General features: G+C 36.5%; 2 protein-coding genes across 8 annotated transcripts in view; one reads left to right on the top strand and one right to left on the bottom strand.

Moving 5' to 3' along the window:
• LOC139961983 (proline-rich transmembrane protein 4-like) overlaps nucleotides 1-18,705 on the bottom strand; it is a 54,079-nt gene extending 35,374 nt beyond the window's left edge. The window contains exon 1 of the mRNA XM_071961744.1: nucleotides 18,083-18,705. The gene's annotated coding sequence lies outside the window, so the exon portion shown is untranslated. The remainder of the gene's footprint in view (nucleotides 1-18,082) is intronic.
• Nucleotides 56-23,294, top strand: LOC139961984 (galactosylceramide sulfotransferase-like). 7 transcript variants are annotated; one of them, XM_071961748.1, is made up of 4 exons: nucleotides 6,364-6,486; nucleotides 8,776-9,081; nucleotides 10,108-10,255; nucleotides 12,301-13,818. In XM_071961748.1, the coding sequence occupies exons 3-4, from the start codon at nucleotides 10,131-10,133 to the stop codon at nucleotides 13,469-13,471; spliced, it is 1,296 nt and encodes a 431-aa protein (XP_071817849.1). In that variant the 5' UTR covers nucleotides 6,364-6,486; nucleotides 8,776-9,081; nucleotides 10,108-10,130; the 3' UTR covers nucleotides 13,472-13,818. The 7 variants fall into 7 exon arrangements, 5 of the variants coding, with proteins under 5 accessions (XP_071817847.1, XP_071817849.1, XP_071817851.1 ...); XM_071961749.1 differs by lacking the exon at nucleotides 6,364-6,486 and adding an exon at nucleotides 6,517-8,329; XR_011791113.1 differs by lacking the exons at nucleotides 8,776-9,081; nucleotides 10,108-10,255; nucleotides 12,301-13,818 and adding exons at nucleotides 56-1,346; nucleotides 20,738-23,294 and having other exon boundaries at nucleotides 4,312-6,486.
• The last annotated feature ends 267 nt before the right edge of the window (nucleotides 23,295-23,561 follow it).

Here is a 23,561-nt window from a genome sequence, read left to right as displayed (position 1 = left end):
ATATAATATATTATGATATATTAAACTGAGCTGAATACAGACCGACAAGTAACGACGAATGATATTAATGTTGCATTGCATCATCAGCATGAGTCACTCCAGACCAGCCATGTGTACATAATTGGCCGAGAGCACTCAATAAAACTAAGAGAGATTCATTTGGGTACAACCATGTCAAATACACCTACGTTTATTCCAGTACAAACTTTTTCTGTCCCACAAATTGAAATGTAAACATTTCATGTTCCATCTATAGAAAAACTTGAAAATTTTTGCCTCATTTTGTCATGCTTTCGATACTGCGCCTTTGGGTGGGGGAAAAATGAGAAATAATGTAAGTTTCTTTCATGGGTCGCGCTTGTTATTAACAAAGATGTACAAATTCCATGCAAAATGCGGCTTGGAGGATTTCTCTGTTAAATTAGACTATATACACAAAACATGTCATATAAAACTAGCTACACACAGAGCCAATCACCAATGTTGAGGCGCGATAATTGGAACGTTAGTTTTATACTACACAGTCACCAAATTGATATGGAAATACATATGTACATACATACATTCATATACACACGCACCCCCCCCCCCCACACACCTATACATACATAACTGTTTTTTATCTGTCGTATGTGAGAGCCAGCTATAGAAGTATATGTAGGAGCCAGTATATGATAAGCCAGTATATTAAAATATGCAGTCTCGCGGGGAAAAGGTACACTTCATTATGTGGATATGGTAACTAATGAACAATTATAACAGGATGAATGCTAGAAGAAGAAGGGAAAAATTCGTCAATATTTCAAAGAAAGACAGGATCTTCGAAACACGACGACGAAACAGAAACGGTAAGAAGGATTCCCTCAATACACACATACATGCATGCATGGGTATATATTGAAGCTGTTCTCGTCACTTATTTGTATCGAACAAAAATTACAAAAAAAATAAAAATAAATAAATGTCAATTGAACTATATGCAGATTGGCATACATTCTCATCAATCCATCTGTTTGTTTTTGGTACTAGGTGTTTGAAATGCATATCAAGATTTATTATTTCATTTTTATTTGAACAACTGTTGTTTGTTAATTCAATCACTACTGTAAAATCGATCTCTCTGAATAGTACTGAAAATTAGAGCAACCCAAACATATTCAATTAATGAGGAGATCAGTCAGGACGAACTTCAAAATGTCTGCCCCAGCAGGTAGTTGCGTTTTCGTCAATTCTAGTTCAAAAATAACATTAATGTTATTCCTTTCTATGTGGTCGTCACTGTTGATACTGACTTTTCATCTTCTGCGCAACGACAACCAACTGTGGGATTTTAAACCCAAGAAAAGGTAAAAATGGTGACTTTTGATTCAAATCAATTTTTATTTTCTTCAAATTGAATTTCTCTAATAATGGCATGTATACTGGTCTTTAATTTGTCTAGATAATCGAGCGTGGATTGTTAAGTGGGTAAGGTGGTGGGATGGGGGTGAAGGGTCATTTTTGGTGATATATTAGTGATATACACATAACCAGCTTATATAGTGACAAATGTTTTGGTGGAAATGGGGATGTAAGGTTAAGCACCTATTGCACGTTAACACCATTGCGAAGGAAACAGAGTAATCTTAACATTTAGAATGTTAAGAGTACGGTTAATCGTTGATACCAAAGATGAAAAAGGAACGTGGCTTTGTTGATTGTATTACTTCATTGTGAAATAATAACACATTTCATGTATATTAAAGTTCCTGAATGGTGCAGATTTGATCTAAATATTTACTCAAATGTCGCGGAATCGATTTGCAATGGCTTAAAAGTATTTCAAATAAATAATAATACATTTCATCCGATATATCTGCATATCTCACCACAACCTTTTATGTACATATTGAAGTGAACTTATATAGGTTGACAACATTTATCTGTTAAACCTCTTCGAAAGTAATTGTTTAATTTCTAGGCAAAAGTGTTAGAAAAAAGACGATTATCACGCCAAGGGAGATTGGAGTTGACATTGATAAATGTGAAAGTTGTGTTGTCAAAGTTGCTACAATAAAACCGACGTAAATAATAGCTAACACATCTGTTTTTTACCCTTTATATCGACTTCGAAAGAAGCGACGTCTTGTAAACAAAATAATGCAATTGGTGACTTAAAAATTCCAACATTTCCTTTGAGCTTTAAATAATCACAAGTGTGGATTACATTCAAACTGACGACTCCATTGTTTTTTACCTTCTTCATTGTCTTAATCTACGTACCCTAAGCTTAACAATACCACTTTTAACAATATAAATCCTCTGATGACGTCGTGGTCCTCTTCAAATGACTTCAGAGGACTTGGAATTCCTTCGTTTAAGTCCCCATGCAGCCTGAATGCAAAACAAATGCACCAAAACATACACGATGAATATGGAATTGATTGTGCAGATGAAGTATATACAATGACCATAACGCGCCACACCTTTATTTTCCAGCTCCCAGCTGGTTTGCGGTGCCGTTTGCTGTTACATTTCAATATAGTTTTTAATGATTGACTAAGCATAGTTTGTTACGTTCAGTCTATGTATTAAAGGGACACGGCGTTATGATCACAGTCAATGGTTTGTATTCGTCACTTTGGGAAGAAAATTTCAACATCACAGTATGCCCCTTTAAAGCTGCAGAACATTGGCAGCCATTAGATTATGCAATCAGCTTCAGCCATTTTAGACGGAATACCGCTTTAACGGCCATTTAGACAAGGATCCCACTTACAATTTAGAACTGACAGTGAACGCGATATCTCGCTGACGTGGTGGTCAATTAAGTCTACTTGAAATGTCAACATTGTAATATTTGCTATATCAGTCAATCAATCAATCCGACAATTAAGATAACATTTATATAGCGCCATGTCAACAATAGTTGTTCGAAGGCGCTAACCAGACACTGCAAAATGCCATTAAATCGAAAGTTTTCACGACCAATAAAGTATATTGTGAATTTTGTATTTCCAACCGAGTTTCTCCAAATTGTTCGCAATTTAATTATATTTCCCATTATTGTATAATTTTTTTTTCAAAACTGTTCAACTTCATGTAACTACAACAGTAATCGGTGAGATCTTAATTAGGGATCTTGACGTCTTTACAAAGTAGCAGTGGATTAAGCAGGGGTTTCTATACGTTTTACCCAATTTAATATGGAATAGCGCACAAAAGAGAAATCTCTTTTGTTGAAGGTTGTGAGTTATCATGGAGCGCCCTCACTACTTTTCCAACCATAATGACAATTTGCTCACATTCCTTTAACGAATCCACGACCACGAACCCTTCCTCCTTCCCTCCAGTATTTTGACATGTACTCAGATACTTCATTTTCCTAGTGAACAACCCATCGATGTGTGAGTATAATCCAGAGATGTACCTTTTGGAAAATATTACAGCACTTATAAAATTCTAAAAATAAATAAATAAATAAAAATAAAAATTCCAAATTCTAAAGTGATACGGCCAAGAATGATAATAGCCTTTATTTGTGTACCTCTTGATTTTATATCCCAGTGGCTGCAGGTTGATTGTGTTAACTATATTACTGGACATTTTCTGCATCTTAGTAAGCCACATCCTTATAACATTTTGCACGACAAAGATATGAATTACTTTGATCATATTTTGCAAATACAACTGCATGGCAATAGCAGATTGAATGCTGTAATTGGGTGGTAAAATTGTGACTATTTTGTTGTAATAATTCAATCATTTATCCACAATAAAAATAATCAAGTTTCTATCATATAAGTATCGCTTTAATGAATCTCTAAATATGGCATTGACAGATCAGCCCCCCCCCCCCCCCAAAAAAAAACGTATCATATTGCTGAAAAATTTTGATGAAAAATCAACAACAATATTAATGTTTCTGATTTTCATTATAATGTTTTATACATTTATCCACAATGTCGAGGCAAATAACATTTCTATCAAAATAAGTTACGTATTGATTTAATTCTAAAATACCCGAGGATATTGACAGCTAAGTAAACATTATTAAATAAAAAGAGGGAAAAAAATAAGCCAATAAAAATTGGAAAACAGCCTGAGGAAAGCAAAGCTACAATGACGATATCACAGGACGCTAACTGTGTCCACTTCCCGCAGGAAGGCAGGATTCAGCCAGTCAAAATTCCACATCGAGATATGCTCAAGATATTTGATATGGCTTTTTTCATAATCAGTGTTTATATATTTCCTGTTTTCGTTAAGATAATTGTTGCAATATCTTATGCCAGAATATTCATTTTCAATCATATCTTCCTTTCTTTGCAGTGTTATCTCACAGTTTCTCACCATAAGATCTGCGAGCGGGCATCATAACGGATCAGATGAAAATGGTACAATGTACAGTTTAACTTCTATGAAATTAGCCGTTGTACACGCTCAACCGTGCGAATCTATTCAACGTATTGTGTTTCTGAAGACCCACAAGACAGCAAGCACTACTTCGGCATCCCTCTTCCAACGCTATGGTTATTATAGGAATCTCACTTTTGCGGTTGGAAGGAACCACATTTTATCATTTTCGTCGAAATTTTCGCGTAGGAATGTTCTGAATTTCCCTGGAATGAGAGGTAAGGCATTCGACATGCTTGCTAACCATGCGAGGTACAACAGAGGAGAAATGGACCTGGTGGTGCCAAACGCAACCTACGTCACAATAATACGACGGCCGGAGGACCAATTAGAATCGGCCTTTGGATACTTTGAAATGTACAGAGGTATGAATCTATCAAAGGATGACCATCCTTTACAGACGTTTATGGAAAATCCTATGAAATATTACGAGAACCACACATACCATATGTGGCAGTTGAGTCGCAATGGTCAGTTATTTGACCTGGGTCTGGATCGACAAATGCAAGAGAACAAGTCTTTTATCGAACAGTTTATCAATCAGATCGATAAAGACTTTGATCTTGTGATGATCAGTGAATATTATGATGAATCGTTAGTACTAATGAAGAAACTTCTATGTTGGAACTTTGAAGATATCTTATATATCCCTGCCGGAGTAAGAAGTACCAGTCATCGATACCTCAAAGACGAAAGTCTAGTTCGAAAGATGCAAACTTGGAACATGGGTGACGTCATGCTATACAATCATTTCAACCAGTCCCTGTGGAAGAAGATTGATGATTATGGCGCGACATTTGATACCGATTTGGAGACATTTCGAGGATTAAATCATGCTATTTTCAAAGAATGCATCAGTCCCAATAAAACAGACGGCAGGGACAGAAGGGAGAAGAAGTATGTGCTGAAGAACGAGACAGAGCGATGCTCAAGAATAATAATGGCCGATGTGAATTATACGCCAATGATAAGAACGTCAATGATTGAACGATTTGGCTTGGAAAAGGGATCGTGGGAATCTTAGAAGTATCAACATTTCACACAAAAACCCAAAAATCAACCCCCCCCCCAAAAAAAAAGAAAAAAAAAAGTAAGGAATAAATGCGCAATATTGGCATTGTATGTGTTTTAAGTAACGTCATTGATGTAAACAATTTCCCGAGCAAAATTCATTAACATTACAAGAAACAATAATTTGACGTTTTGGAGACATTGTTAATTGACATTTTTTTCTCGGCTTAGGGTGCTTGGGTTTCACCAACCGATTTCCATTTGCACATTAGTTGTTTCGTGAATGTGAATATTGTTTGTCATATCTCAATGCTTTTTCCCTGTATTACTTGGATTGAAGTATATGTTGTTAATCCTGGCTTTACGCAACAACCATATATCAGTCATATATTCATAAGACATCATCGAAACCTCACTGCAGTTTTGCTGTCTGATTTAACTACGTAATATAACTGAGCTCCACATATTCTTATTGCTAAATAAATCAGAAACGGCGCCAACCAGAGAGTTGTTCCATAACAGCTTCCTGCTCCAACTCTGTTTCTTCCTTTGAAATCTTCCTCAAATATCACATTTGTGTATTTGCAGAGGTCAAACCTGATTGATCAGAACGCGCGACAGCGAATATATGATGTTAGTGTATAAAATCTCTCACATATATTAAAGCCAATGTACGGTGGCTTAATAGAGACATAAAAACAAATTCAGTGACCCAAATCTCAAAATTTTTATTTTTTTATATATATATTTTTATCTCAAAATTTTGACTTTTGATCTGAAAATGTTGACTTTTGTTTTTGACTTCATAAGTCAAAATTTTGATTCTTTATCTCAAAATTTTGACTTAAAAAAAAAGAAAAGAAAAATACAAGAAAAACCTCAATTTTTTTCTTTCCTATGTCTATATTAAGCCACCGTACCAATGATTTCTTTATTGAAAAGACATTTCGAAACAATATCAAATATTTTCGCACAACTAGTACGTAGTACAAGTACAAATCTTTTCAGACCTCGCAATTGTTTGTAATATCTTTGCAATCAGTGTTCTAGTACCATTATTTGTGGAGATTTCGTTACAAAGTAAGTTTGATATATTATTTGCTCAAGTGTTTCTTTTTAAAATTCCGGCCGCAAATTCAAAGGGGCATTGCAGCATGTTTTGTTGTAGGTATGTTAGTTCGATGTGTTCTGGACATGGCGGCATAATGATATATAGCCTTATACGCATAGGATCATATAGAGCAGAATACAAGTTCTTATATTCTGCTCTATGGCATAGGCCTAACGTTACAGTATTTAACAGCTGACTTGCTCATGAAGAAATTAACTTTTTACTCAAATATTGACCGTTCCATGGTTCAACTGTACCGGACTGCATTCTCGAATCTAACCGTATGCTTTACCGTCACTGTTAAATGGATGTGTGCCGAGAGATTGGCTTCGGTCAGCTTGCGAGTCTATAAGCCTCCATGGCTTCTTTCGCGAGTTCCTACTTGCGGGAAGATCACATATACATACATACATACATGCATACATATACATACATACACAGTCAGTGATACGTATATGTATTTTTTAATAGATCCTGCTGCAAGCAAAAACTCGTGAACTTCCTCATTGGCTTATCAAAGCCGCAAGCTGACGGAATTCAGTCTCTTAGATTCATATGTTAACGTACATGATTATGAATTGTCAATTGTCTACCATACATGAATCTTGGAGTGACTCGAGCCGGGGACCTTATGATAGAAAGGCACCGGCGTTAACCACTGAGCTAACACTCCTGTGATATACTTGATATTACACGTAACCCTTGTACGGATAAATTTTTCTCTGTCCACGTATGTAGTGTGAGGTTGTGAGCCAGTAATGAGAAACATATGATGACGAAATATTTATTACATTCACATCGCAACTTGCCATGAACAAGCCGCAATGTGCTGTACATGTAACTTGCACTCAAATTGAATTTTGTTACTTTTCGGTGGCGTGAGCAAAGGGGGACAGTAGGGCCACGGGTCCCAAACCACCTCCACCTTCAGTCGGGGGTAAAGAGCTCAGTTAGGATATTTTTACATTCAGTTGGGAGCAATTAGATCACTCCTTCGGGTGTCTACCCTTTTTTCTAACCTCCAAAACACAGACGCGTAGCGAGGAATTTGCCAAGGGAGGGGCGAACCTGTAGGCAAATTATCAGAGCCGTAGATTCGGCATTGGAAACTATCTAAGCTTAGCGCCACCATAAGTTGGCGCGAAGCGTACAAGAACATTTTGGCTGAAAATGCCTCCCAGATCGCTGGAAATGGCACTTCCCAGGCCTTGCAAGTTGCATCTAAGCATTTTCTATTTGAAATTACTAGCGATATCATAAAAACGTTAAAAAAAATATGCTCAAGGGGGGGGGGGCGGTCGCCCCCTTCGCCCCACCCCTTGCATGGCTACGGGTCTGCCAAAACATGAGCTTTTGTAAGCACTGTTTTACGTCAAGGACTAGTTATAGACTAATATAACAATCTAAATATGCACCAGAGTGCAACATTTTACTTTCTTTTTTGAATTTTGAATTTTTTGAATTCAATGGTGAGGTCAGTAGAAGTACAGAAAGTAAGCTAATTTTTACTTGGTTAACAGACCCAGTTTGATCAATACAAAAACCTACTGCATTTTAAGGAGGTCAAAGTTCATTTGAGGTCACCAGAGGTCAAAATGTAAATCATAACAACATAATAACTCTAAAGTAACGGTTGGATGTACTTCATTTGTTTTTACGTAGATCCAATTGAATTAGTGCAAGAAACATTGTTTCTTAATTAGGTCAAAGGTCACTTGAGATTACAGCGGTCAAAGTCTGAGAGACTTAAAACCACAATAACTCCTAAAAGTCATCAACCTGCATGAACTTCTTAGGTGCAGATCCATCTTAGTAAGTACCATCATGCATATATATGGGGGGGGGGGGGGGGCAAATTGATAATATTTGAGGTCAGCAGCAGTCAAAGACTGGACATTTTATAAATGCGATGGCCTTTAAAAGAAAATAAAAGCTTGTGTTTTGATAAGTAGGTTAGAGGTTCTTTGATGTTAACAGATGCCAAAGTCTGAAAGCCTTGTAAACACAAATGCCCCCCCCCCCCCAAATTTAAATGTTGCATTAATTCATACACCTCGCAAGTAGATCCGCAATAAACGCACTCCATTTTGTTGAAGTCAATGTCTTAAAACCATGTAAATCCAATAGATGCCAAAGCTGCAAAGCCTACAAAAATTGTGGCATGGAATCACTTGCTTTCTGGTTATATATACGGTGTTCACAATTATGATACACGGTTCATTCATGCAATTTTAAAATATTACCCATGATATCAATAGGTCCAGACCAATCTTTACAAGAGCAACGTGTAACCCTAGGTTCAACACTTCCACCCGCGGCACAAGTTCGTCTTAAGAGGAGCAGGGTTCTTTGGCTGAAAGAGGGATGGGGGGGGGTCCCTTACCTGCACCGAGATACCGGAACAGGCACTAACCATGATGCAACTCGTGACGTAGGCCTATGACAAAACCCAACTACTGACAATATGAGACAATGAGGCAGTGAATACGGATGCATGGTTGACCGGTCAACACTTGTGAGCGAGTGAGCACGTTTGAGTTATACTGTATGTGTGAAGTGAGCTTGTAAGTAAATTATATTTTATATTTAGTTGGTTAAGTTATTAAATGACAATCTCGAATACCGTATACATGCAAGTAATGCAATATTAATTGTTACTATACGGCTGAATACAAGTGCAATAAGTTTCCAGTAAACAGCAAACGTTATATATATATAGTACGGTACCCATCTAGCCGACGTTCCAGTCATAATTGACTACCATATATACAGTATCAGTTAGGTATTAACTTAACCCAATTACGATCATGTTCCTAGTAGAAAATTAATTGCATCAATACTAAAACAATATAACACATATTATACCTTACATAAGAAGAATCTTTCAAATGGCACATATACCACTAAACAACAACAGAACTATTAAGGGCCAACTTCTGACACAAACTTGTCGCAAAGTAAACTATAGGACGTACTTCAACTAGATCAAGCTAATGGATTCCACAAAAGAATATATGTTCCTATCTATATTGAATGAAACAAATTACTGGTTTACGAAAGGAGTAGGGCCTGAAGTGCAAATATCATATTTATTTATGCCATTAATATCATAAAATATTGACTAGACCACAGGTACAAAGTGTGGCGCTGATTTTTCGAGATAAAAAGTGCAGCTGCCCACGTCAAAGCTTTTCACCATAAGTTACATAACGTTGAGTACCGTACTTTTTCCCGCGAGAATTCATATTTTAATATACAAAAACCCAGCTGGCTTAAACATAGACTTCTATATCTGGCCCTTATACGACGGATAAAAGCAGTTATGTGTGGCTCAGATATGGGCGTAAGTTTAGGCCTTATACATATGTACATATGTATATTTATGTATGTGTATGTATGTACGGTATGTATTTATAATATATATATATATCTATATATATGTATATAGCCTATATATATATATAGCCTATATATATATATAGCCTATATATATATATATATATATATACATATATATATATATATATATTGCATATATATTTCTCCCTAATTATATATCCCAGTTTTGTTTTTGTTTTTTTGTTGACAAGATAATGAGTGACTCCATTAGCGCATGATGACACTACGAGACCCCAAAGTGGTATTCTTCTCTGGAAGGACTTCCCTGCTGGTTGTAGTGGCCATCTCGGCAGTCACCATCGTCACCACCTGTCTACACATTCAACACTATTATTCGTGGTTAGTTCTTTCTTGCTTTTAATTATATATACTATCAGTTAACATGTACAGTAATGTGTTCAATTCGTCATCGAATTCTTCCACGTGTATGCTCAAAAAAATTCATATATTTATACTATCTCACTACCTAAGCCGAAATGACATAGACATGGACAAGTTGGCATGTGAGAAACAAGTTAAATACGAACAAGACAAAAACCTTACATCAGTGGTTCTCAAACTGTTTGGATCTACCGCCCCCCCTTTGCCCTATTGGATCTGCCCAGCGCCCCCCCCCCCTCGGGTTTGGAAAGTGGGGAAGGGGAACAAAACCAATATCTGCTGGTTCATTATTTTCCAACTGACCGTATCCACGAAATTGACGTAGATGCTGGAAGGTACTTTTGCATTTGGGAGAGCTGGGTTTGTTTGTGTCGTCGGGAAGGGGTCATAGGGGAGGGCCCTCCTCTTTGGGAAATTTTTGAATATTTTAATGCCATCATATGCAATATGGTGCTACAAAACGTAATTTGAAGAAGGGTTGTTGGAATTCGGTTTGGTGTGGTATATGTTTATGTCGTGGGGGAGGGAAGGGGTCATAGGGGAGGGCCCTCCCCTTTGGGAAGTTTTTGAATATTTTAATGCCCTCAGATGCAATATGGTGCTACAAAAAGTAATTTGAAGAAGGGTTGTTGGAATTCGGTTTGGTATGGTATATGTTACAGAGGAAAATAATGGGGTTGTTGTCGGTTACGTTTGAACTAGGGGTTAAAGAAGGGTTACCATATTACGGGCTCAAGCACGACCTGTCCCAGCACCACCCGCCTGGTTTGCGGGAATGGAAAATCGATGAACACAAAATGGAGCCAGAATCGTTCATGCTGCACGAAAAGCGCGCAAATATTGGAATGGTTTGTTTGATATATTTTTCACAAGAACAAATCAGGGGCCTTTTTTATATGAATTCTTCTAACCCCAAATTACAGACTATATGGTACCCCCCCCCCCCCCCCATTAGCCTGATTTAATGGTGAAAGTGGAGAAAGGTGCCAGCGAGTATGGACGAAAGAGGACAAGCAGCGCGCGAAGCGCACACAATTTTTGTAGTTTCATAAGGAAATAAAGCAAATTTTAAGAAATTGGTATAGAAACCGAAAGTTACAATTGTTGAACCCATATTATATACTGACAGGAATGGATGTCTGAAGTATGTAACTGGAATGAAGTTTTATGGGATTTTAAATGGAGATGCAGTCTGATAGAATTAATGTGCTCTAAAAAAATTGAAGTGTCATTGTCAGTCGGATAATGTTAATGTCGGGAAGTCTCTGGGAATTGGTCAACAATTCGCAGACTGATTTTCCACGAATACGTAATAAAACATCATACTTTTCTAAGCTGACATTGCTAAATCGAGTCCATTTTTGTTATGATAGAAATTTAAAATGTCATGTTTTGTCATGGTTTGATGCCCGGGGGAAACGTCGAGTGTTTTTTTACGACTAGTTTAACATAACGCTAACATTCATTGTTGACACTTTTTAGACTTCACGAATAGGAGAATTTGTAAAAACCGTTGTGGGGAAACTAAGTGCATGCTATATAATTAATATGCATAACTCATATTGCGTCGGCAGTCGACGACAAAACTAGATCGACGAAGTTCAAGCAATTCTTGTTTCTGCTCAAGAATTCAGAAATATCTAACAAGCATTGTAGCTCGCCAGTGCATGCATGCCCTCCCGGCCTCCCCACAAAGTAATGCCAACGCCCCGTAAGCTTTGCCAGCGCCACCCTATCGCCCGTGGATTCTGTAGCGCCCCCTGAAAGTTCACAGCGCCCCCGAGGGGGGGGGGCGGTAGTGGCCACTTTGAGAACCAATGCCTTACATAGTAACTTTCTTATAAAACTAGAAAAGAATGTGTACTTAGATGACCTTGAATTTAACAATGTTTCTAACCATATATGTGAACCATATGATATGGCTATATATTAAATGAAGTTTATGTTTAACCATGTTTGCGAATATTGAATTATTCTCTGCTTTTTATTCTCCTTATTTGTAGGAATTCGTATTCGTATTCTTCTGTAATTGGATACAAAGAAGGTCACCTTTCTGATACAGATTTATCAATAGGCCGTTCACATGAAGCTGATGGCATCACAAAGGCGTACCCATACCACTTATTCAATGCAAAGTATTTAAATTCTTCTCAAGATGAAACATTGAACGCATCCGAAAACAATATTTGCGATCCAATATTTCGTATAGTTTTTCTAAAAACTCACAAAGCGGCTAGCACAACAACAGCTGCGATATTTGAGAGGTATGGTTATTACCGTAATCTGACTTTTGCGTTTAGAGGTGGTGAGAAAGTGTTTTCCGCGCTCGTGCCGTTCACACGCGCGTTAGTTGCTAAGTATCCCGGATTAACCAACAATACGTTTCACATGTTAACAAACCATGCCCGATATAACAGGAAAGAAATGGACTTTGTTATTCCGAACGCTACCTATATCACTATTTTAAGAAAGCCAGAGGACCAATTAGAATCAGCTTTTGGTTATTTCGAGATGTATCGCGGAATGAAGATTGCGGAGAAACCAAATCCGTTTAAGACCTTTATCGAAAATGCGGCGTCTTTTTATAAGAATAAGAGCTACGCTCATTGGGAACTGAGTCGAAATGGTATGTTATATGATCTTGGCCTAGATCACAGGAATGATGAAGATGAATCAATAATCCGAGACAAAATACTCGAAATTGATCGAGATTTTCATTTGGTGATGATTCAAGAATATTACGACGAGTCGTTAATTTTAATGAGAAAACTTCTCTGTTGGGAATTTGAAGATATTTTATACTTATCACGTGGTGTAAGAAGCGCCAGTCATAGATTCAAAGTAGATATCGAGTTAAAGGAACAGGTAAGACAATGGACTCGAGGAGATGTATTGTTATACAACCATTTTAATCGGACTTTTTGGAAGAAAGTTCAAGATTATGGTCCGTCATTTGGAAGCGACTTGCAATATTTCAGAGAACTCAATCAAGGTGTCTATGAAGAATGCGTTATGGAGAATAAGTTTGATAAGACTGACAAGAGAGTTGATAAATTGACTCTAAAGACCAATTCAGAAAAATGCAAAACTCTCATGCTTGGTGATGTGACTTTCACGAAAATACTGACAAAGTCTATGGCTACCAGGTTTGGTAAGCCAAAGCTTGGGCAATGACGATACAAGAGTTAGTGTTTGTATTGTATTGTAGATCCTCCTGCTAGCAGGAACTCACGAAGAAGCCATCATTGGCTTATCAAAGCCGCAAGCTGACCGAAGTCGGTCTCTTAGAGTCATATTTTAACGTCCATCATTATGAATTGTCAACAACTCTGTAACTGGACGACATACATTAATCTTGGAGTGACTCTAACTCGGGACCTTATGATTGAAAGGCACCGGCGTTAACCACTGAACTAACACTCCCCTGTTTGTGAATATACAATCCTGATAAGAACCTCCCCCATTCTAAGCCTAATTTTGTTCATTCGCCTATGGAGCATAAAGTCAACTAGTATCTTGAACTTGTGTATTCATCATTGTATATTTTGTACCTAGAACGAAGTAACGGTACGGACCGATCTTCAGAAAGAAACCTAATCTGTTAATCTGGGTAGAAAAATGGCATAGACAGGCCTTGAAAGAAACCTAATCCTTAAAGCTGGACAGAGAAAATTTGTTTGCATGCCCGCAAGTGGTTATAAACTCTGACCGGGTATTTAACGTAGCTGAGTTGGGTTTTTAAATAATAATAGAAAACTTTCCCAGAGGCATAAATTGCACCTTTTTGTAGCAACATTATGAGTACTGCAGGCTTTTATTAGGAATTTCCAAGTGATTTTACACTGAACATTGCTGTCTTTCAAGTGCCGAATGTATTTGCTGAGTGTTGTGTCGTGAGCGTATTTTTTTGTCGTTAAAAGATTCTTTGTGGTTGTTAGTATCTGAGTTTGAAAGATTCCGCAATGCTAACATAGATTTCTGTCTCCACCAACAAAGATACTGTGGCCTCGGACACTACCGGGGAGGGGGCGGGTATTACATATACCAGGGATAGGGCAATCAATTTTGTTTATGCAGTTACAGGAGTCTTTCTTCTTAAAGTATTCTGAATGTTGTTCATACAACAGTAACTGATTTTTAGGGTGTTTTTGTTACACATTTGATGCAATACACCCCCGAGAGGGAAATGTTTTTTGACACGAAAAAAGGAATAATTTTGTCCGATATTTGTGTCGACATTCTTGGCGCTCCTATTTACCAACAAGCCCTTAACAAGTTCGGGTGGGGGTGTTAGAGTTAGGTTTCTCTTGGTCTCAAACTCCGATTAAAATTAGTTAAATCAACAGTACTTGGCAGTTCCTAAACAGCCCCCCCCCCCCGCCAGAGCCGAGGCCTCCTCCCAGTGTAGCAAGTGTTTAGTTTCTCTAGACGATTTTAAATTATTTTTTGAGTAGGTTTTATTAATTATGTGAAGGAGATTTTGAAAAAGAGTGTCGCCGAGAGGTCTCTTTTCTTCTTTTTTTTAAAATATATTTTTGGTTTGAAACAATAAGTTGGTAAACAAACATCACAATTATTTATACCGGTATGTGTCTAGACATGATGTTAACAATGACGTCACGATATATACGTTCTTCCTCTATGAACACAACAAAGCAGCGATGAGTCAGTCCTCTACAACATATAATTAAGTGTGCGGGTACCACAGATCTATAGGCTTGTATAACTCATCATAATTCTGTATCCTACATACGTTACTATAGTGTCTTATGATCTAATTCAAATGAAAGCAATTACAGAAAGAATAAAAAGCTGGGCGGCAGGAGAATGTGGCTAGCTGTCTCCTACGGTGGTGAGCGTGGATGGGGCCCACACATACCTTACACATGTCTCGGTTAAATCTAACTCTAACCTGTGCGCGGTCCGGGGTGGAAAGGTAACATTGACAAATATTCTCGTTGTTGGCACGTAGAGTTCTCATTTGTATTAGAAGAACACCCTATCGATTCTGGTGGAGGTTAAGAATGTGTGACATTTTGGGAGGCTGGAAATTCAATGTTTTCTACAACAACATTACGACATTAGAATTACATTTTAACAGCGTTACAGCAAATATTTTTTCTGCTGTTTAAATAACGTTACATGAATGTTTTTACCACGTTGTGTTAATATCTTCAGAATGTTAAAATGTTGAGTTGCACAGTAGAACGTTTTCACAATGTTTTCTACAACAACATGACAACATTAGAATTACATTTCAACACATTTGTAAAGGTGTTACAGCTGTTTAACTAACATTTTGAGGAATGATTGAGTCCTTACTAAAGTCAGAAGAAAGTTGTCACAATGTTTTCTTCAAAACAATGAGATATGATTATTATACACGTTTCAGAAAATATTTTACAGCTGTTTATGTGACTTTCTATATAGGAAGGTAATTAAGCAAACTGCTGTAGAAAACATCATGCCATCTATAAAAGGCATTCCCAAGACTATTCCTCAAATATAACTTCCACAACGTCATTTCAGTTGTAAATGTACTAAAACATTATATTCAGAATGGTCTTGGTGCTGTCAATGCTGTCAGAAAAGAAGTAAAAAGACTTAAATGCTTTCTGTACTATTAGTTCTATTGTAACCAAAACAGAGAAAGTACAGTAGTCAATGATCAATCTGAATTACTACAGTCTTCTTCCATGGAAATTATTTTCCTCTTCGGCAGGGCCGAAGCTTGTTTCTGTTTTGAACCAAGAAAAAAAAAACAAGACAAGCATGATCTTAGAGTAAGACACTGTGTAATGTGTACCGTTGTGTTGCCTTCAAACGTTACGTGCCATATTTGTAAGGCTTTGATCTTGACAGTATGACTGTCAATATATATGACATAGTAAACACTAGAGTCATGCAACTGAAAAAGTATTAAGTGGGAATTGACACATTCCTCGGATCCCAGAGGAACTTTGGCCGATACCAATGACGAAAGTGTTCTACTGAATATGGAGCATTCAAAACCCAATGAATGAAATCCAACATGCAGAATGCAAACATGAATTCAGGTTAGGATTCATTAACATTCACATGGTAACTATATGACACATGGCTATGTTTCCTTTCTTCAAATATGGTGGTTACAAAGATTTCACCCTTTGACCTCTTTTGACTCTTAATTATACCTTTAAGAAGTTTTACAGAACGTTATGCCAACAATCTTACAATGTAAGTTCAACAGGTGCTAAACATTTGTTAAAACGTTGTTGAAACGTAAGGGTAATATCGTAATACTGTTGTAAAAAAACATTATATATGAAACTGTTCTCCCGACTTTCTAGCGACCCTGCATTTAACGGTCTTAAATATGTTTTACACAGTTTATGCCAACATTCCTACAACATTTTCTGTAAAATTGTGTATACATCATGCTAATATCGATATGTCATTTTAGAAAATGTTGTGACAGCGTTCTCCAGCTTGTCTAGCGACTCAACATTTAACGTTATTAAAACGTTTTACGCAACGTTATGCCAACATTCTTACAACATTTTCTATAACGTTATGTAAACGTCATGCTGATATCGAAATGTCATTTAAGGAAATGTGACAACATTCTCCAGCTTTCCTAGCGACTCAACATTTAACGTTATTAAAATGTTTTACACAACGTGATGCCTGCATTCCTACGTTTTCTATAACGATGTATAAACTTCATGCTATTATCGAAATGTTATTTAAAAAAAAAAAGTTGTGATAACTTTCTCCAGCTTTCCTAGCGACTTAAAACGATATTAATAATGTAATCATAACATTTGTCAAAACATTTTTCCTGATAATTTAAAAACATAATTGTGTTAGCTGGGACGGGTCATATATTCAAGTTAGGCCAACAGGGCTCTATGATATTTATGAAGCGATCCGCAGATTAGCGGGGATATTACCGAATTCAGGGTTCTTCGCCTTTACCGCGTGAGTGATCGACGAGGGTTGCAGGAGTGTCCCTGCGGTGGATGGGCGGGGGGACAACGACAGCCATTTCGGTGACAACAGACCAAACGCAATAAACAAAAATCATTTACATGCACGAAATGAAAATATAAATGGCGATATATTACAAATGGAACCGTACGTAATACACGACTTTAGGCCTAGGCTACACTCTAAAAAAAAACCTGGCGTAAATTTCCTGGTCAACAATTTGCTATCATTTTCGTAGGTTCCATAACAACTCCCTGCTTAGTCTAACCAGGGAGTTGTTAACAGCTCCCTGGTTTTACTTACATTCTAAGTAGGGTTAATAATACGTTAGGCATTGGCCTAGGTCTAACTTAAGCTTTAAATCTGCCTAGGGTACTGTCTACTAATTTTGTAAGTGTAGCATATTTGTAACCTGTTGTAAAATTCTAGGAAAATATCACCCGATTTTAACGTATGCGCATCATTCATTAGGACTGGGAGTAACTTAAGTTATAGCCTAGGCCTACAGTAGGTTATGCTTATTTAACTTTTAACTAAGTAGGCCTAGGCCTAGGGCCTATAAGTATAACCTAGGCCCTTGTCCAAAATTTAGTTACTACGCCTAAGTCTAAACCAGGTCTACCGCCGTGCTATACTACTTGTATAAAGTTGTATCGGGCCTACAAGGATTCTAGGAAGTCTACAACTTGAAGAAGGCATCATGGCCTTTTCCAGTACTAGAATTAGTAATAGTAACGTTAGCCTAGGCATTCCTAGCCTGGAACTAAGTAACGTTATTAATAGGTCAGTACTGTACGCTAGAACTGTAGCTCGTACCTGTATGCTTGTATGCCTAGTGAGTAGTAGGCATGTTGCTACTCTGTGCTAGTGCTGGCGAGGCCTCGGTCTAGACCTATATAAAGGCAAAATTTGCAACACATACAGTTTTGGTGACGTCAGGAGGTAATTTCATAATTGTAGTTCCTTCACAAACTAAAAACAGATCAAATAATTTTTACTAGGAGTTCCAAGAAGCATTAGTTTCCGCAGAACGACTAACCTGGACTAAACTATAAGAACATAATGAAGTTAGTAACTGCACGTACGTACGTTCGTTCGTACAATCGACATGTGCCAACATACGCGCGCATGCACAATGGGCTAGCCTGCACACAGCTTGATATGCACACTTGATATGTAGTAGGATTCGGAAGCAATTTGAAGGTTTTGCGTCCCTGACTTAAAGTAAGAATACTCACTAAGGCCGATAGACATGGCCTGCAAATAGCCTAACGCTACGGTACTCACCTACAAGGCTTAATTGATGCATTGTAGTATTACTTGCATACGGCTCTCGCGCAATGCAACTCCAGTAGTATTTTTGGGTGCTTTCATTGTACAACCAATCAACCCTTTGGACATATGGAAAGCCGTTTTAACTTTTAATAAGGAATTTCAGATATCTCGAAATAATTTCAGATATCTCAAATTAAATTACAGATATCTCCAATTTATTTAAGATATCTACAAATAATTGCAGATATCTTAAAATCAATTTCAGATATCTCGAAATACCAGGGAATTTCAGATATCTGAAATTGAATTTTGGATATCTCGAATTCAATTTCAGATATCTCGAATTCAATTTCAGATATCTGAAATAAAATTTCAGATATCTCGAATTCATTTTCAGATATCTCGAATTCATTTTCAGATATCACGAATTCAATTTCAGATATCTCGAATTCAATTTCAGATATCTGAAATAGAATTTTGGATATCTCGAATTCAATTTCAGATATCTCGAATTCAATTTCAGATATCTGAAATAAAATTTCAGATATCTCGAATTCATTTTCAGATATCTCGAATTCATTTTCAGATATCTCGAATTCAATTTCAGATATCTCGAATTCAATTTCAGATATCTGAAATAGAATTTTAGATATCTCGAATTCAATTTCAGATATCTCGAATTCAATTACAGATATCTGAAATTTCCCGATTAAATGTTAAAATGGCTTTCCATACGTGCCATTTTAACATTTAATCGGAAATTTATGCATATGCATTTCAGATATCTCGAATTCAATTGCAGATATCTCGAATTCAATTTCAGATATCTCGAATTAGAATTGCAGATATCTTGAATTCATTTTCAGATATCTCGAATTCAATTTCAGATATCTCGAATTAAATTTAACATATCTGAAATAGAATTTCAGATATCTCGAATTCAATTTCGGATATCTCGAATTCAATTTCAGATATCTCGAATTCAATTTCAGATATCTGAATTAGAATTTCAGATATCTCGAAATCTATTTTAGATATCTCGAATTCAATTTCAGATATCTCGAATTCAATTTCAGATATCTGAATTAGAATTTCAGATATCTCGAAATCTATTTAAGATATCTCGAATTCAATTTCAGATATCTGAAATAAGAAACAATTTCAGGTATCTAAAATTCCCGATTAAATGTTAAAATGGCTTTCCATACGGACAACCAATTATGACGGCAAGGTTGTTCAAAGGACAACCTTAACATTTTCTTAAAAATGAGCCCTGGCTATGAGTGAACCTACAGCTCCGCACAACCTGAGAAACGAAAACAGTTTTTGATACAACAAAGACATGCTTCATTTTGTCTTATACTAAACTACAACTCATGCCAAAAGTTCCACACAAAATTAGTTGCAAGGCTGTTGTTTTAGGGAAGTTCAACATCGAAGGGTGCATAACACTGCATGCACTATTGCAACCTCCTTGCAATCATTCATGTAAATCAAGTAATTTTTATCGTTTAGCTTAATGTTCTATTTACATGGAATTGCATTAGCCGATAGCCCACTGATTATTGGTAAAGTGGGACCAGTTTGGATATGTTTAATAGGAAATTGAACAATTAATTTACTGGGGTATCAGCCAGAAGTGACAGGACTTTACAAAGCAAAAACAAACTTGTTTAAAATGAAGAGAAATCGCTTTGACAGAGATCGTTCAGTGCTCCTACCTTCATGTACCGTAAAATGACAAGAACAAAACAATCTTGAACCGTTACCATACCATTTGGTTTTTGAAGTGGTTTAAGTAACAAACACTATTGACTCATTTTGCTCCAAGCAAATATCGTGTACTGCACTTTTACACATTTGACCGTCACGTATTATGAAAGTTCATGAACACAGGATGTGTGTACTGAATTAAGTCTCCATTTTCTTGTTCGTCGAAAAAGATAAGAGGAAAACCACCGTGAAGAATCGTGATCCTTTATTGGCTACCAACACAGCCTGTTACTGCACTTGCTGTAAAAGACAGGCTAGGCCTAATGCAATTTATTCTTTTTGTACAACCGGAACTGATGAAAAAAAGGTTTTCAAAAATATTTGGTACAAACTATAGTAGACTGAAAAAATTATTAATCCTCTTTTTGATCCTAGTTCATTAACACACCATTTAATACTTTAATTGTTTCATTCCTTTCCTAGATTGGTACAATCATGCCAAAATACCTTGAGGAGGTGAACAGTTGAGAGAGGCTGCTATGAGTTAAACAGCTTTGTAGTCGTAGAAGCATACCTCTGGCTTGGACGATGCACATCAGGAATGTAATAGTACCTGTTTATGAGAACAAGTTTCATTTCAATCCATATCTCTGTCCACAATTGAAGAAAATCTGCTTGTACAACTTCAATGAAACTTGGACAAAGATGACCTGTGATGAAGAGACGTATAGAGGTGTTCAGGAATTTTATGTGCAAGGTCATTTAGGGGTCAGTTTAGTTAATTCTTTGGAAATGCCTCTTCGTCCACGGACAGACATGTGGATGTATGCAAACGTGATCATAATTATTGTCAAGTATGAAGATGGTTATTCGGGGTCGGAGTTTCAGAAATTTCATGTTAAGGGATGCTTCGGTCTATTCTTTAACTGTTAGTTCAAAATCTTTTCATATTAATCTTTCTTGTGATGATTATAAGCCGCACTTACCACTTTGTATTTGAGTTAAAATAGTTTGCACAAGTATGTGACGTCAAAAGAGGAGCTAATGAATAAACCATTAATGTTAATCTCATTATTGTTTTGCAGAGCCTTGCTTGGATTTAATAGTTAATAATGTTCGGTTTGCCAGTGCTAAGTCGTAGAATATATTGGTAAAGATTAAATTCAGAATGTAAAATAATTACCAATAATTAAATAATTAAACTAAAAAAAATAAATTTGGTAATAGGTCATCCTTATCAACAACAATGTGAACATAGATCTTTTAAGACCTTCCTATCTGGTTCAAAGAAAAGTATAGCTACTGCTACAGGGTTGGCTTTTGTCGTAACATATATAGGTTATTGCGAGAGAGGCTATGATCAAGTTTTTTAGGAGACAGGTAAAGGGTCCATTTGCCCTAGTACAATCATAGCTCGTGAACAATAATTACTGCAAGTCAACTTTTGTTCAGTTCTTGTTCCGTAGTAAAAACTGTTCAAGTGATTTTGTTTCCTTGTGCAAAAGTGCAGAACAATGTCTTGGTATTCTCTGTTATACTTCACACTTGACGTCGAACAATCAGAGCTTCAACATGCGACGATGGTAATGTGAAACATATGTCCTCAAAATGTTGACTTCAGTATTGCATTTCTTATAGAAATTCATCGTATAAATATTTGAGGAATTAATTTAACTATTTTGCGAATGTTCATTTACTCAAAATTCGAAAGTAAGGAGACACAAATAAACTTTCAGTAACATTAAAAATGTTTTTTTTTAAATTCAATTTGTGTTTTGCCTTTCCATAATTTGAATCCATTGCAACTTAAATCGAGGATAAGGCACTATACCCATTAGTATTAACAAGGAAAGTGGCGATTTAACCAGGAATGAGGTGGCAAATTCTTTGATATTAACCAGGGTAGTAGTCACATCAATCAGGATATTTTTAATTTAACCATGAAAGAGGTGGAACGTTCTATGATATTAACCAGGATAGTATATTGGCACCAGCCAGGAAATGTTGGTTAATTTAACCAGGAAAGAGGTGGAATATGTTTGATATTAACCCAGGATAGGAGTCACATCAACCAGGAAATGTTGGTTAATTTAACCAGGAATGAGGTGCAATAACCATTGATATTAACCAGAATAGTGATCAAATCCAACCAGGAAGTTTAACCAGGTTATCCTGGTTATTTCTACCAGAATTTTGTTAAAGGATTGGTTCAGGTGTCTGACATGTCTATCTTGTATGAAAGAGCTTAAAAAGACAAACAGAATAGTGAAGAAACTACCATGATAGCTTTCTCTGTTAAGGAGATATCACACTTTGAAGATTTCAAAATTTCTTTGCAAATGACTGGTGTAGAAAGACTAACTGTGAGGGTGTGATGTCACATCCTCACTTCCTTAACATGTGTCAATATATTTCATTAAAAAATAATTACTTTTTTTTCACAAATCTAAAAAAATATAATCAAACATTCTTCATATGTTAAATCTCAAATACTTCCCTTGACACATACGAGATCTCCTGACGTATCTTTTGGTTGTAAGTCATAAAATCTTACAAAATATTTTAATAAAATAACAAAGACTTTTCAGGAATGTGAGGATATGACGTCACAGCTAGTCTGATTTCAGCAGTTTATACACAATCAGATAGAACTTTAAACTTGAATATCTCCTAAAAAGAAAATGATATTTGAATAATTTCTTCACTATTGGGTTTCTTTTATTGTCCTCTTTCATATAAGATAAACATTTGTGACACCTACACTAATCCTTTAAAGTCTCATTCACCAGGAAACCTGGTGAAAACAACCAGGATATGGAGGATGTTCACTGCAGTTCCTGGTGAACTTTCACCTAGTTGTTTTTAGAGTGTACATACATGGCAAACAGATATAACACCATTGACAAAACAAATTCAGACCTTTACACACACAATTGAGGCCGGGTAATAATCTCAAACAACAGTATTATTACAATTAATCATAAGTTAAAACAATAAAAGCATCCCAATGCATAAATTCAACTTTACAGACTAAACAAATCTTATCAACTGATGGAATATAATAAATGAATACATCAAAAAAATTTTTAACGTAATTTACTTTCTTGAATGCGGTTCCTTGTTGGTTATAAGAATGGTACATTTCCAAATCCAAAACTTAGACCAACTTCACTCATGACTCCTCACTGAAGCGTTCCATCTATGCGGGTACTAGCCCGTGGACAGCACAAACCCCAATACGTATTGGGGTATACTTAGCGTACGCTAAGTAAACGCAATACCATCCAGCAATCGATTCAAATCGACA

This window comes from Apostichopus japonicus, chromosome 20, assembly GCF_037975245.1.
Source record: "Apostichopus japonicus isolate 1M-3 chromosome 20, ASM3797524v1, whole genome shotgun sequence".
In the NCBI taxonomy this organism is placed as follows: domain Eukaryota; kingdom Metazoa; phylum Echinodermata; class Holothuroidea; order Aspidochirotida; family Stichopodidae; genus Apostichopus; species Apostichopus japonicus.
This window is presented reverse-complemented; position numbering and strand designations above follow the sequence as displayed.

Coding starts and splice junctions, on each gene's coding strand:
- LOC139961984 (XM_071961746.1), top strand. CDS start 10,131: ATGATGACACTACGAGACCCCAAAGTGGTATTCTTCTCTGGAAGGACT. Junction 10,256..12,300: donor ATTCAACACTATTATTCGTG/GTTAGTTCTTTC, acceptor CCTTATTTGTAG/GAATTCGTATTCGTATTCTT.